At 37.6% G+C, this 15,517-nt stretch overlaps 1 protein-coding gene across 1 annotated transcript; it reads right to left on the bottom strand.

The window, feature by feature from the left end:
• Nucleotides 1-562: 562 nt before the first annotated feature.
• On the bottom strand, nucleotides 563-7,959 carry LOC109244972 (magnesium transporter MRS2-1-like). The gene is made up of 6 exons (XM_019412148.1): nucleotides 7,572-7,959; nucleotides 6,387-6,993; nucleotides 2,104-2,232; nucleotides 1,675-2,016; nucleotides 1,539-1,586; nucleotides 563-1,314 (listed from the first exon to the last, which is right to left on the bottom strand). Exons 2-6 carry the CDS (start codon nucleotides 6,972-6,974, stop codon nucleotides 1,084-1,086), a joined length of 1,338 nt encoding a protein of 445 aa, XP_019267693.1. The 5' UTR covers nucleotides 6,975-6,993; nucleotides 7,572-7,959; the 3' UTR covers nucleotides 563-1,083.
• Nucleotides 7,960-15,517: the final 7,558 nt, after the last annotated feature.

Genomic DNA, 15,517 nt, shown 5'->3' with positions numbered 1-15,517 from the left:
TAAATCATAGTAGAGAGCCTTGGAGTGACTTATAGGTCACGGGTTCGAACCGTGGAAGCAAACATTAATGCTTGCATTAGGTTAGGCTGTCTAATTCACACCCCTTTGGATGCGGCCCTTCTTCGAACTCTGCCCGGACCCTGCGTGAACGTGGGATGCATTGTGTATCGGGCTACCTCTTTTTATAGTAGAGAGCGATTCTCATTTAATAAGACTGAGTCTCTAGTAGAAAACACCAGGTTTTGTACTTCATCTTCAACTACACAAGGGTCAATAACATCACATAAGGTTATTCAAATGGTTCCGGAACTTGTTTAGGAAATTTTTTGCTGGAATTGCTCAATCTTTTCCAGATCTTTTGCTTGTTCTGGAGTCTAGTTTTAGCGAAAGATTAGCCTCATTGGATCATGACATGCGATTTGCAAATCATGTATGAATAAGCAGATAAAACTGGGTTGTTGGATAAAGTTACAGCGAAATCAGATAGCACAATTCTGAGATAGAAGTTGCATTTCAGATATGGAATATGGCGCACTACCAGAGGAAATGCATACACAACTAGTACGAGAAAGGTATATTTTATTCTGAGAAAAGGTAATAGAGAAAGCGTGCAAATCCATGCGCATCATTCATTTTACTTGAGAAACCAACCTTCATTTGTGTATTTTTTTTCCTCTTCGTATTTAACTTGCAATTTGTAGATATTGAAACAGTCAAGATTGCAAGATCAAAGTCACTCTCCATTGTGCTGACCTTGAGTTTTTGACAAGAATGAGCCATTCTTCATTCTGTTGAACTCCAAGAATACAATGCTATTATAACGAGTAATGTACTACTTAAACCTGGGAAGCCACCATTAGGCTACAAGAGCTAGTAGTAAGAAAATCACATGATTCAGTAGATCTATCAGTCCTGGTAGATAGCATCGACAGATACTGGCCTTTACTGAAGCGCTTATTCCCTCATAGGCTCGTGTATTTATTCCACAACTAGGATCCACTCTCAAATGCAATCCAATATTACCAGCATGCTGTCCTTTTTACTTGCACTGTAGTAGTCTCAATTGACTGTGCTCTCGAGCATCTATAGTGGCATCAATCTTCGATATTTGAAGAACCATAAAAATGCAAAGAATATAACAGCTCCAGTCACACCTGTAATAATTAGGACCCATTTAAATGCATCCGGTTGATTAAACATTGGTATTTCAAAATTCATCCCAAAAATTCCTGCCACGACCCCGAAGATGGCAACCACAAAAGTTGCAGTTGTAAGTAGCAACTCAAATTGTATAAGCTGATTCCGGACGTTATCCTGCAAATAAAATATCTTCAAATCAAGTTCATCTGATATGCACACAGTTACTGTAACAACACTAACAAGATTTGCCTATGATACGAGAAAACCAATCACTCAACTTATACCATACTGTGTGTTATAACTAATCCAGTCTTACAACTTTCATGTTTTAACAAATCATGATGGGCGTAATGATAAGTAAAATCCATTTAAAACCAACTTGGATATATAATGCATACCAGCTGAATGTTAATGAAATCTTCTGTATCATCAATATACTCCTTCAACTGTAACAAAAAAAAACAAAAGCTTGATTAAGAAAAGGTATACAAGATGCAAGGACAAAAATTGAGACTCTAGAAGATAGTACGATACCGATGTCAACTTGTTGAGAGTGCTGTCAATGACGACAAAGTAAGCCTCCAAGAGCATCTCCAGCTCTTCTATACTCTGAGTTTCAGCGCCACTTTCCGAACTTCTCATACTCTCATGCCTGCTTCTTGCTATGCTCAAGCTTTTTTCAAGCCTCCTGCTCTCAGGAGGTGAAGAAACAGGAGAAACTGGAGCAGACACAGATAACGCACCATCTGTTGACCTGTAACCAAGCAAAGATTGATCTCCATAGCAAGACAATTCCATCCGCCTTTTCTTCTCAGTAAGATACATCTCAGCCATGTCCCCATCATCATCCATAAGTTGCTCTATCTCATCTCTAACCTAGATAATAGATGGTGAGAAGTTAAGATGATATATAAGCAGTAACTTGTGCCTGAAAATACTAAAAACATTAAATTGCTAAGATACCTTCTGAACTCTACGAGTCAACGCGACAAGCCTGCTTTTCAATCTACGAACTCGTTCCAAATTCAAGGTACTGATTTTAGATGTAAGTTCATCCAACAATGGATATGCTTCAATCTCTAGTTCTGCTGCCTGATCAATTGGAAAGAAAACAAAATCAAAATAACTGGGTGGACACTAACATATAATACAGAACTACCTAGAAAACTATTTGTCCCTAAAGAAGAAGGATCCAAAAGTGAGCCTTAAAATGTGTCTACCTTGTGAATATCCTGTTGGACAATATAAGCAATTGTTTGTTTTAACTTGTTCTAGATCACGGCCATATATATTCATGTTAAAGACACACTTAGTTCACAGTTGGTCATTTTAGTGGTTCTGTTGGTGCTCAAGTTGGTACCTATATTTGCATTTTGTTAAGAATATTCAAGAAACTGAGACATTATTCTGAAATCAGCGCTATTTCCATTTTGCTTGTAAGTTCCTTCTCTCTCTTCAAGCTAAGACCAAGCTCTTTCTTGCAAGATTTACATGAAACTAGGTAACTTCCACAAAGCTTGCCGCTGTTTCCTCTTGGAACTCAGTCAACCAGTGTTTTTTGGCCATCAAGGCAAGATCTTTCATAAGGGCTATCGAGAAGTGTAACGACCCGGCCGGTCGTTTTTGGAAGCGTCCCCCATTAACTGCTTCCCCTAAGTTCATTTCTGCTATTTTGGTTTGCCGGGGTGTTCGGTGTTGGAATTCGGAGTGTTTTGGGATACTTAGTCCCTAAATGAGAGCTTAAGAGTTGAAAAATGGTCCGTAATCGGGACAGTGTGAAGACGGCCTCGGAATGGAAATCCGATGGTTCCGTTAGCTCCGTTAGGTGATTTCGGGGTTGGGAGCGTGTTCGGAATGTATTTTGGAGGCTCGTAGCTCATTTAGGCTTGAAATGCCGAAGTTTGAATTTTTGAAGTTTCCAGTCCGATAGTGAGTTTTTGATCCGAGGGTCGGATTGGAATTCCGGAAGTTGCAGTAGCTCCGTCATGTTAGTTGGGATGTGTGTGCAAAATTTCAGGTCATTCGGGCGAGGTTTGGTTAGGTTTTTGATCGAAAGCTTGTTTTGTTGGAATTTGAAGTTCTTAGGCTTGAATCCTTGATTAATTCGTGTTTCCGGCGTTGTTTTAGGTGGTTTAAGGATTGGTACAAGTTTGAATGATGTTATGGGATATGTCCGTAGGTTTGGTTGAGGTCCCGGGGGCCTCGGGTGTGTTTCGGGTGCTCAACGGAGCACTTTGGAGTTGGAAAATGTTGCAGAAAATCCCTTCAGCTGTTGCAGAACCTTTCTTCATTGCGATCGCATCAATAACCATGCGATCGCGTAGTGCAATTCTGGAGGGGGACCAAACCCTTCTATGCGATCGCATAAGCTGTCCGCGATCGCACAGTTCAGCTTTCACCTCTTCGGCGATCGCGATACCTTGGCTGCATTCGCATTGAACAATTTCTGGGCTTCCCATTTTTTTTCTTTATGCGATCGCATGCCTACTCCTGCGATCGCGTAAAACAAAATCCCTGGGCAGATATAAACATTTCAAAACGAGGGTTTAGCCATTTTAAACAAAACTCAAGCTAGAGAGCTCGGATTTGGGAGAAATTTCGAAGGTTTTTCAAGGGCAACGATTGGGTAACGATTCTCTACTCTTTTATGCTTAATACCCACTAATCTAATCACGATTTCATCTTTAAATTTCGGATTTTGAATGAAAATTGGGTGAAAGTTCATAGACCAAACTATTGGGTTTTGAGGGGGCATTTGACCTCCGATTTGGGAGATTTTTATATGGTTGGACTCTTGAGAGTACGAGGGTTCTGAAAACGTGAAAATCATTCGATTCCGAGACGTTGGCTGGAGGGGCATTTTGGTCATTTTACCTATTTTCGCGCCCTAGCTTTAAATTTAATAGTGGAATCAGTTGGTTGCAATATTATTTACGATGTGTAATTGAATTGAATAGATTTGGGCCATTTGGAGTCGGATACTCGTGGCAAGAGCGTGGTTTCTAGTTGATATTGAGCCGATTCGAGGTAAGTGGCTTGTCTAACCTTGTGTGGGGGACCTTTCCCTTTAGGATTGTTATTTGTTGATTTCAGTGCCTTGTACGCGAGGTGACGGGCGCGTACTTGAGCCAATTGTTGAAAATCCGATTTTCTTAAGATATTGAGATTGAGTTCCTTTCATATTTGCTTTATTCTACTTGCAATTATAACCTGTGCTAGATTAGGAAAGCATGTTTAGTTGATTTAACTTGCCTAATTGCTTAAGTTGCCTTAACTGTTCTACGTGAAGCATGCTAGGCCAGTACTACCTGTTGCTTGTCTTTTGTACTTCGTTTCCGTGTACCTTCTGGTTGTGATTGCGCATTTACATTGGGACTACGGATGTGGGATTCCGGTAGCTCCCTCCCTTGTTTGTTTACTTTGGGATGCGGGTTCGATTCCCGATAGATCCCCCTGCACTTTTACTTTGGGACTGCGGGTTAGATTCCCGATAGATCCCCTGCACTTTTACTTTGGGACTGCGGGTTATATTCCCGATAGATCCCCCTACACATTGATGGTTGGACTACGGGTCGGTATCCCGGGAGATCCACTGGACAGTTGAGAAAAGGGCTACAGGACGGTATCCTGGGAGACCCTCATTGGTATCATTGACATTGAGCTGTATTTACTCTGTCTTTTGTAGTTGTTATTACCTCGTTGACTTGTCTTATCTCACTGTTGTACTTATTATATCTGTCAGATTTTTATATTGTTAAATTATTATTATTATTATATTTTGTCTCAATAGGGCCCTAACCTTCCTCATCACTACCCAACCGAGGTTAGGCTTGGCACTTACTGAGTACCGTTGTGGTGTACTCATGCCCTTCCTGCGCATGTTTTTTTCATGTGCAGATCATCCAGGTACCTCCGCTCAGGCGCACTATCAGTGAGGCAGGAGGACTACGGAGACTCCGAGGTAGATCTGTTGCGTCCGCAGACCGACGAGTCTCCTTCTTACTCTATCTTTAGTACTTAGTTTTCCTTCTTCGGTTGTTAGAAATTCTGGAGTTTGGAACCTTTACTATACACTTCTGTAGCCTGTGTTGCCCGTGAGTTTCCGGGTTTTGGGAACTGTTTTAGACTTGTGATATTGAGTTGTACTTGCCAAGCGGCATTCAGTACAGTTTCCTTTAGATATTTGATTTGATTTTCTCTATTTTTCCGCAATTATTATATTTCCGCAAATGTTAGGCTTACCTGGTCATGGGGACCAGGTGCCGTCATGACATGTTCACGGTTGGTGAACTAGGGTCGTGACAAGAAGTTTACTTTGTCAACTAAGGATCCTTGGATCATGCATAACTCATCACATCGATGGTGTAGGGTTCAAGGATAACGTCAACCAACAAAAATTCTCTTATCAAGTCAGGATATGTAGGTGCAGCCAGTACTACAGAGAAGCTCCACATAAGAATATGACCAAAGAGATTAATGAGCCATAATTGAGAATTGTTCTCACCACCCTTCTTTAGACTGACAATGTTTTGGTCCATTTTTCCTGTGAAGCTTTCTGCTAAATTTCACCAAATAAATGGCTTTCTGAAATTACAGTGCTACTTGATAATCGAGGGAAAATATTGGAAAAACTCAAACCACAAAAGAGTATCTTAATAGAACTAACACAAATTGCAAATCAAGATAAAAACTGCAAAAAAGAGACATCATAATACCCACATCAATAGCATGAAATAGAACCTTTTCCATGAGTGCAAAATCAAGAAAGATAGAAGTTTATGATGCTGCTTTCCTATAAGGATAGTATATTTTTTAAATGTTCTGGATAACTAAGTTCACAGCTTGCCAGCAAAGGCAATCCATCTTTGACTGGATCCTGAGCTGTCAATACCACTCTTTACCATATTATTCCTACCATCCTATTTTATGTAACCCACGTAACTTTGGTCTCTTAGAAAGGGATGTTAGTATCCAATGCTGCTATCTTATACGAAACAACGAAAAGTGGACCATATTCAATAGCACAAGCTTCAAGATCGCCCACTGTCTTTTCAGACATGTAACATGTTAATTCACCAGATTACCTCTCGGCTTCTAGTGTTCCATTTTATTTCACCTCGTCTACTTACTTGAGGCTACACAGACATAAGTTCTTACAAGATTTTTATTGCAAAACTTGTACCATATACTCATACAATATGTAGATGAAAACAAAGTCTGCAAAGATGGTGTTTTCTGCTACATACCTGAGAATCAAGAAAAGTACAAGCTGCCTCCAGTGCAACTTCAAGAGCACGGAATTCAAAGGGCAAATAATCTGGCGATGGAGTACCAAACATATTCTCAAGATTCCTGCTTCCTCTTCTTCTGCTCAAGTCACCTTCTGGCTGCCAAACATCACCAGCTCCTGCAGCTTGCAATCGCCGCTGCAACTCCACTACATACTGCAGGACATAGCTGTCAAGAGAATTTAATAGGAGAACCTCATCAGCTGTAATGATGCATCGAATCTGCTCAAGATTTACAACAATTGCCTTCTCCCTGCCAAGGATTGTTGATGGATAAACAAACAATGGATCTAATAAACGTAGATCACGAGCTGGAAGGTCACAACGACGCATCATAGTGAACTTGTCAACCTCAATGACCTGGGAGTTGCCAGATGTATCAACCCGAATCCATGATCGAAGTCCTTGGCCTCGCTTCTTAAGGCCCAAAACATCTATACCTTGAAAAGGTTGACGACCAGAGGCAGGGGGCCTAAAAGCTACTTCTCTAAGATTGGCTGCTGATGCAGGTTTTGGTGGAAGCAGTCGTTCTTTGAGATCAGCCATCAATGAAGACTTTTAGATGCTGAAACAAATGAAAAAAATTAATGCGCTCCAAGAAGAAAAAATCGGAAAAACCAAACAAATAACTGAAGAAACCTCCATTCCCAGCCATGATGCTCTATAAACCCCCCTCATTAACTTTAACTAGGTCTGTTGGACCATGAAGGAATTCAGATAAGTTGGTCCATTATACCAGCCACAACTTACTTGAAGCTTCAATGGCTGAAGTTGCCTACCAGACCTAAATACTAACTATATACACATCATCAAATGATTTAAAAGGACAGTTAAATCTACATTCAGCATCAGCAGCTTCCCAAAGAGTATCATTTTGCTTCAGCCTGTTATTCTAGCCCAGTCTCTAATAAGCAACAATCTTCACTAGTTTCAATCAAACCTCAATAATTGTTATCACCATTTAGTATCCAATATATCAATAAAACACTATTCTCATACCATGTCCTATACCGGTACAATTCCTGCATGTCAGCTACTTAAATACCCTAAATTATTCCTAAAGATAACATCTGAACTAAAATTGAAACTTGAGAAATTGAAAATATTTTATCATCGGAGAAAAGGAAAGTAGAAAGAGGGAACCTTCAACTGTAGATCGGTGGCAACCCAGAGAGAGCGGTGATCATTCAATTTACCCGGCCGTCATTTGAAATTGGCGGCCTAAAACGGTCCAAGGTTCGGCCCGAGATGAGTTTGGTTAGGGTTTCCGTTGGAACTGCCGCTGAAGCTCCACCGCCACGTGGACACCGGGAAAATCACCGACCGAAAACGACGCAGAAATCACCTGACCTTAGCTGAGAGCAAATGAGAGTGTAAGTATTTCTTCTCAGCCCTAAGGGAGTACAGAAACTGTATTACGAAATTTATTTGTAGAAAAAAAGAATATAGATTTTGCTCTTAATCGACAAAATTTTATTTCTTACTCCTATATATATATCTTCTCCTTTATTTATTTGTGGCTGAAGAATATTTCTTACATCTAACTGTCACAGAGTTGTATTTAATTGTTTAGTATGGATTCATTTTCTACTGTTCTTTCTTATTCCTTTTTACATAATTAACAGTAAATCCGAGAATGTCAATTTGATAGTCTAGAATTGAAATTATGACACTACAATTACAATTTCAATTGTGACAGATAACCACTGTAGTGTCCATATATTTCCTTATACCATATGATATAAAAGCTATTTTTCCTTTTCTTAAACAATGATGATATTGAAATTACGTTTTGTGTATCTCAATTATTTTACCTGATAGTATAAGTATCAAGTAACTTGTCACCAAAGTTTAAACAAGTTTGAGAAATTACTATAAAAATAGCACGGGCTAACTAGTTTTCGGATTGATAATTGAAAAACAGCCAGCGATCGTAAAGTTATTGAAAATTAGCCATTATTTTGCTGCAACATGAAAAGTTCCAGCATAATATATTGGAGGTTGGTGCACCTGTGTATGAACTTCCAGCATATTATGCTGGAACTCCAGCACACGGAAAGTTCCAATATAATATACTGGAGATTGGAGCACATGTGTATGAACTTCCAGCATATTATGCTGGAACTCCAGCACACGGAAAGTTCCAGCATAATATACTGGAGATTGGAGCACCTGTGTATGAACTTCCAGCATATTATGCTAGAACTCCAGCACACGGAAAGTTCCAGTATAATATACTGGAGATTGGAGCACGTGTGTATGAACGTCCAGCATATTATGTTTTAACTGCAGTATATTATGCTCGAAGTTCACATAAAAAATTCGAACTCTAGTATATTATGTTGGAATATTTTCCGAATTTGAACAATATTTTCGTTCAGATTTATCTTTACATGAAAAGTGGCTAAATTTCGATTACTTTAACTGTGGCTATTTTTCAATTACCACTTGTAAATCTGACTATTTTTGAATTTCACCCGAAATTATCTAATCTTATACCTTTATTTCCATCTTTTACTTATCGGTAGGTCATAATTTTTAGTACTTTTTTTTAGTGGGATGCATTTTGCAAAATGTAAAATGGAGAAATGTCATAAAACGGATATGCAATTAAATTTGTTTGCATTCTGCATAATTTTCATCCGTTGATTTATCAACAACCAATTGAGTATCATTTTTTCTTTTTTTTTTTTTAATTTTTACCACCTCTTTGAAGTTCTTCTATATTTTTTTTTAACGGGAGAATAATCTATACTATATTAAAAGTACGAAGGCCCTTAGCGAAATATCGTTCGCCTTCTTTGCCCTTTAAAAATAGAGTTCACACTAGACAAAATAGTCATTTAACTATTTTCCTTATCTTTAGGGATATTAATTCAATTATTTACCTACTATATAGGAGTTCAAAACCAGCTAAATTTTGTCTATTAAATTCTTCCTTATTTGAACCATCTAAAAAATCCTAAATATAAATTTTCTCCTTATTTGAATTATGCAAAGTAAATATAAAGTACACATATCCCAAAGAAACTCTTATAATGCATAAATGATGTCCAGAGGAATTCAAAGTTTGATACACTAGATATGCAGAAGTATTCATGGAGATGCAAGCTTGGGCTGATATGTTTGCCAAACTTGCTGATGTCGGAGAAAAAAATCAAACAAATTATGCAAAAGTTATTCTTTCTTATTAGCCAATGTGAGTAAATTAGTTGCCCCACAAAATACACCCGTCTTCACCCAGCCTTATTCCACGCAAATCATATCACAAATTTACTATTATACTTCAAAAAACATTAGGCAAAGTAATCCTAACGAGGGAAAATTATTTGAACAATACCTTCTTGGTTATTTTTGTTTATAGGGAGCATGAAAAACAAATATTCTCAAAGAATAAAAATATTTATTGACGTCCTAGAAAAGAAACCTAACGAAAAAAACATAAATATTTAAGGTACCTAACAAATTAAAAATCTGTACAGTTAATTGCCATAGTCAAAATTGATCATTGACATACCAACTTTTATACCTTTTGAAAAACTAAATTATTTCTTCTAAAAATAAAACGTCAAAAAAATTGTAGTGTTATATATAAGATTTTGTCTAACATTTAGAACTAACTAAATCTTATTCTAATTTGAAAATGAATTTCATGTTTTCGTTATTTCTAGGATAGTATTAACATAATCCTTTCAGAACCCGTCAACTGTACGTAACTTCATTATAATTATAGACTATTACTTCTGGAGAAAGACAATATATGATCATGCATCCGAGTGTATTGTGAGCGTTACTGTGTTAAACCAAAAATCAGAAAAAACTGTTAGAAAAATAAAAGAAACTGGAAAAACAGAAGAGTTTAAGAAGTATTCCGAGTCCACAATTTTCTTGTGTGTCCTTAAGGAATTTTAACCCCCTCACACGTTGCCAAGGTAATGGATTAAATCCTCCCAGGATAAAACGGAATAAACCTTCCTGCAACAGTGGCAATACAAACTGTAGGATACCAACGAACTTAAAGAACGGAGCAAAATCACATTTACGAATTTGAGTGAGAGAGACTGCGAATTAGGATGCAGTATATTCAAAAAGAAAGAAGTTCTGGAGTGTTTTTCGTGTGTAGAAAGTATAGCCTTGCCTCAGAATTTATAGGTAATTATCAGAAGAGGTGTCTGAAAAGGTGCCTTTTCAGAAGAATACGCTGCCTGCCGCGGTTCTACCGCGGTCGCGGCAGAACCGCGGTCAGAGAGGCCCTTTGAACCTCAGCAGGGTTCTGACGTATTTTCAGCAGTGATTTGGCATTTAATTAATTATTAAATAATTAAATAAATTTTGTCCAAAAAATAATCTTATCGATCATTTGACAAAGCCGAAGCCGAAGCCGAAGCCGGAGCCGAGCGAGCGACGACGACGGCGCGAGGGTTCATTCTCTTCAACTCCTTTTAAGAGCTTTAAGAAGTGATTTTATATATAAGCACACAAATGTGGTTGTCCCTCGCCAATGAGGGACAAAGTGCAAGACAAAAGTTTGCTTCTTCAAATTTTCAATTTCCCTCCATTTTATTTCCCTCCATTTCCAATTCACACTTCTTCTACTTTAAAGCCCAATGGCTTAAAGTCCAACATGTATGCATGGTTATATGCTTGGCGGAGAAAGAATGTTCTCTCCAAAATACAAAAAGAGTAGATAAATCAAACTACCGCGCTTGATTTTGCGGTAGTTCTTTCTATGTTATTAGAAATAATTTCTATATTATTTCTTATTGATTAAAGTAATAGAACAATTTGCATTTTATCACTGAGAAAAAGGAAGACGTCTTAGTTGATCTTGTATGTATCTTCTAGAACGGACTTCAGAATATATAGCTTCTCAAATCAAAATCACGGGAGAACTCTTAAATCTTCAAGGATTAAGTATTCTTACTAAAATTAAAAACGAAGCATGATAACTTGTGAAATTATAATGTAATTAAATTGAATATATATGGGGCATATATAGTCCCTTCATTAGAGTTAGATAAATAGGATTAATAATTATTTTTCAATATTTACACTCCACTTATATTGTATAACTTAAGCATAAGTTTTAATAATATATTTGAGATTAGGTACACGCGCAACGCGTGTACCCTAAGACTAGTTCGAAAAAAATGCAGAGGAAAAATGTCCCAACGTAGCCTAGCTATTCATCACATGCTTTTTGGTTTGTGCACCTACGGTGCCTCTATCACGTTCTTTTTCTTGTATCTTTTTCCCCGTTGATAAACAGCCAGCCAAATCAACATTGCTCCCTTTGAAATTCAGATGAAATGTATGGGACGTTTTCTTATTTTAATTTTATTATCTAAATAAATCAAACAATTATGGGGGGGAAAAGAAGAAAAAAAACTAGCTTAAGGAAAAAATCGAAGAAAAAATCTGTCATAAAAAATTATACCCAGCTAAAAGCTAGACTTTAGTTTATGACTGAAAACGAGAAAATAAAAAGGAAATAATAGAAGAGAAAGGAAACAAGAAAGAGAAATTGCCTTTTAATCTACAATCTCAATAGAAGAGGTGCCGAAGATGTTGGAGTTACATAAAAATACAGCATTAATACAGCATTGGGCCATAGACCTATAGAACAGATTTGGGCCAAAGTCAGCCCAATAATTGTATTTATATTAGCCCGATTAGGTTGATAGAATTAGACTATTTTGCCCCTTGTATATATATATATATATATATATATATATATATATATATATATATATGTGTGTGTGTGTGTGTGTGTGTGTGTGTGTGTGTGTGTATATACTCTAGAACTTTCTTAATCAGATGAATGGAAGTCTAATCTTCTCTCTTCTCCGCTTCTCTCTTCAAAGTGCAACCCTAGCTTCATCTCGTCAATTTTGTTCAATTACAATGTTATGGTATCAGAGCCATGGTTTTGGGTAGATCCAAGGGTGATAAGTCGAGCGGTGTTGGCCCTGTTGTTTGAATCGAAAGAGACGAAGATTTTTGCTGGTTTTGGTTCGGTGAACGGAGATTTCTAAAATTCCGGAGACGATTTTTTTGGTTTCTGACGGTTATCTCCTATTCCGGCAAGTTTATCAGTTTGGAGTGTTTCAAGGCTTACTTCTTCGAGTATAAAGAAAGAAGATCGGTAACCCTAAATTTTCTGTCTTTTGCATCATAGTTGGTGGTTTATTGCTTCATTGATGTATGTTTAGTGTCATTATTCGACTTTGATTCTGAATTTCTGTTTTGTTGCACGATTTTGTCCCAAATTGTTGAGCTATGGTGAATCCTGGAACTTCTATCGGTAACCTTAAATTTTCTGTCCTTTGCATCATAGTTGGTGGTATTTTGCTTCATTGATGTATGTTTAGTGTCATTATACGACTTTGATTCTGAATTTCTGTTTTGTTGCACGATTTTGTCCCAAATTGTTGAGCTATGGTGAATCCTGGAACTTCTACTGAAACTTCGTATAATCCTGATCCTTCAAATCCTCTTTTTATACATTCTTCTGATATTCCTGGAACATGTCTAGTTAGTACTCCTTTCTCTGGGTCTGGTTATGGGGGATGGAAGAGAAGCATGATAGTGTCTCTCTCTGCTAAAAACAAAATTGCTTTTGTTGATGGCTCTTGTCCTAGACCTTCTAGTAATGATGATCCTGCAAAATTACGAGAATGGGATAGATGCAATAATATGGTAATTTCGTGGCTAACCGGTTCACTCTCACCAGTTATTGCTGAGAGTGTCCAGACTCAGAAACTGCTGAGAGTATCTGAAAACAACTGAAGCGTAGATATGGGGCTGTGAATGGGACTAAGGTTTTTGAAATTAAAAAGGAATTAGCACCAACTCAGGAAGGTCTCTTGACATTGCTTCATACTTTAATAAATTGAAGAAACTTCGGGATGAGTTGGGCACCATGCGTAAAAATCATGGTAATTCATGTACTTGTGCTGCTAAGCCAGGTATTCAAAAAGACGAGGAGGAGGATAAACTACATCAGTTTCTTATGGGTTTGAATGAGGTTTATGTGGGGGTTAGGAGTAATTTATTGATGATGCAGCCTCCTCCTTCACTTGATAGTGCATATAACATACTCCTTCAAGATGAGAATCAAAGACAAGTTCATTTCAGTCCTCAACTAACTCCAGAGTCTGCTTCTTTCTCTGCCAAAATGAACAATAAGACATTCCCTCCAAAACAGTAGAATCAAAAGATAGATTTTGGACAGTACATAATCAATGTGTTCTGCAAGTATTGCAAGAAATCAGGTCACACAATTGAAACATGTTATAAACTCCGTGGGTTTCCCCAGAATTTCAAATTTAATAAGGAAAAGAGGGTAGCAACAAATGTGTCCACTGAGTTTGGGTATCCATATCCTGGTCAGAAGCATGGTTCTTCTCAGTTTTGTGATGGTACTCCTGGTAATGGAACTCCTGGTCAAGTCTGTGATGATCAAGCCTCATTCCTGGTTTAACCAAACAACAATAGTCACAGCTCATGACATTGCTGCAACAGACTCAAATTGGTTCTGAGTCTGATTCTCAGTCCAACCTGATGGGTTCTACAAATTTTGCAGGTAGTATTTTGTCTCTGCCTGTTTATTTTGACAATGAGTCTCATGCTTGTTTGTTGTCTGGGGCTAGTAGAAGTGTATGGATCATAGATAGTGGGGCCACTGATCACATGACCTCTAATAAAGATATACTCTTTAACATCATACCACTAACTACTCCTTACTTAATGACTTTACCTAATGGATACAAGGCAAAAGTTACTTGTATAGGATCTGTTACTTTGTCCCCTTCTTTGACTCTTCATCAAGTACTATACATTCCATCCTTTCACTACAATCTGATTTTTGTCCACAAATTGATTCAACAACTCAAGTGCCTAATCCTGTTTACTTCTTGTTCATGCATTCTCATACAGGACCTTTCCATGAGGAAGCTTCTGGAACTTGGTAAATTGGACCAAGGACTTTACAAGCTTCTTCATGAGGATCACACTACTCCTGGTTTTGGATTCCCTGTTTCTGTTTTTAGTAAGAATGAACACTCTAAGAATGTTTCTGATGTTTCCATTAACAAAGTTGTACAAAATAAAAGTGCTTTGAATTCTATTCCTTTAGTTCCTCCTGATGATGTGCATAGTATAAATAAACATGATGTACTGTGGCACCATAGGTTGGGACATATTCCTTTTGCTAAAATGAAGCTCATTCCTTCTATATCTGTTGATTTATCTTCTAAACAATCCTTTACATGTCCTGTTTGCCCATTAGCAAGGCAAAACAGATTGCCTTTTTCTCATAGCACTTCTATTTCTAATTCCTTGTTTGATTTGATTCATGTTGACACATGGGGACCATATCACACACAAACATATTCTGGAGATAGATATTTCCTTACCATTGTGGATGATCATAGTAGCATTTGATGCATTCTAAAAGTAATGCTTTTTCTTTGTTTAAAGCCTTCATAGCTATGATCAAAACCCAATTCAATCTTCATGTTAAGACTGTAAGGAGTGACAATGCCTTAGAAATAGGCCTCTCCAATTCTGCTTTACAATACTTCTATGAAAATGGTATTATCCACCAAACATCTTGTCTACATACACCCCAGCAGAATGGTGTAGTTGAGAGAAAACACAAACACCTGCTAGAAACAGCAAGAGCATTATTATTTCAATCAAAACTCCCAACAAAATTCTGGGGAGATTGTATTTTGACTGCTACATACCTAATAAATAGATTTCCTTCAACTGTTTTACACAATAAAACTCCTTTTGAAGTTTTATATGGCAAATCACCTTCCTATACACATTTGAAGCCATTTGGTTGTCTATGTTATGCTATTATCCCCAAGTGCAACAGAGACAAACTAGATCCTAGAGCAGCCCCTTGTGTGCTTGTTGGTTATCCATTTGGTAAGAAAGGGTATAAATTGTACAATCTCTCCACTAGAAATGTGTTTGTATCCAGAGTTGTGGTCTTGCATGAGTCAATTTTTCCATTCCTCTTATCTTCTCCTTCCCCTACACTTTCTGTTCCAATACCTCCTGTTCCTAATGATGATTAT

Source organism: Nicotiana attenuata, unplaced genomic scaffold (genome assembly GCF_001879085.1).
Source record: "Nicotiana attenuata strain UT unplaced genomic scaffold, NIATTr2, whole genome shotgun sequence".
NCBI lineage: Eukaryota > Viridiplantae > Streptophyta > Magnoliopsida > Solanales > Solanaceae > Nicotiana > Nicotiana attenuata.
Note: the sequence above shows the minus strand (reverse complement) of the source record. Positions and strands in the feature narration are given on the sequence as shown.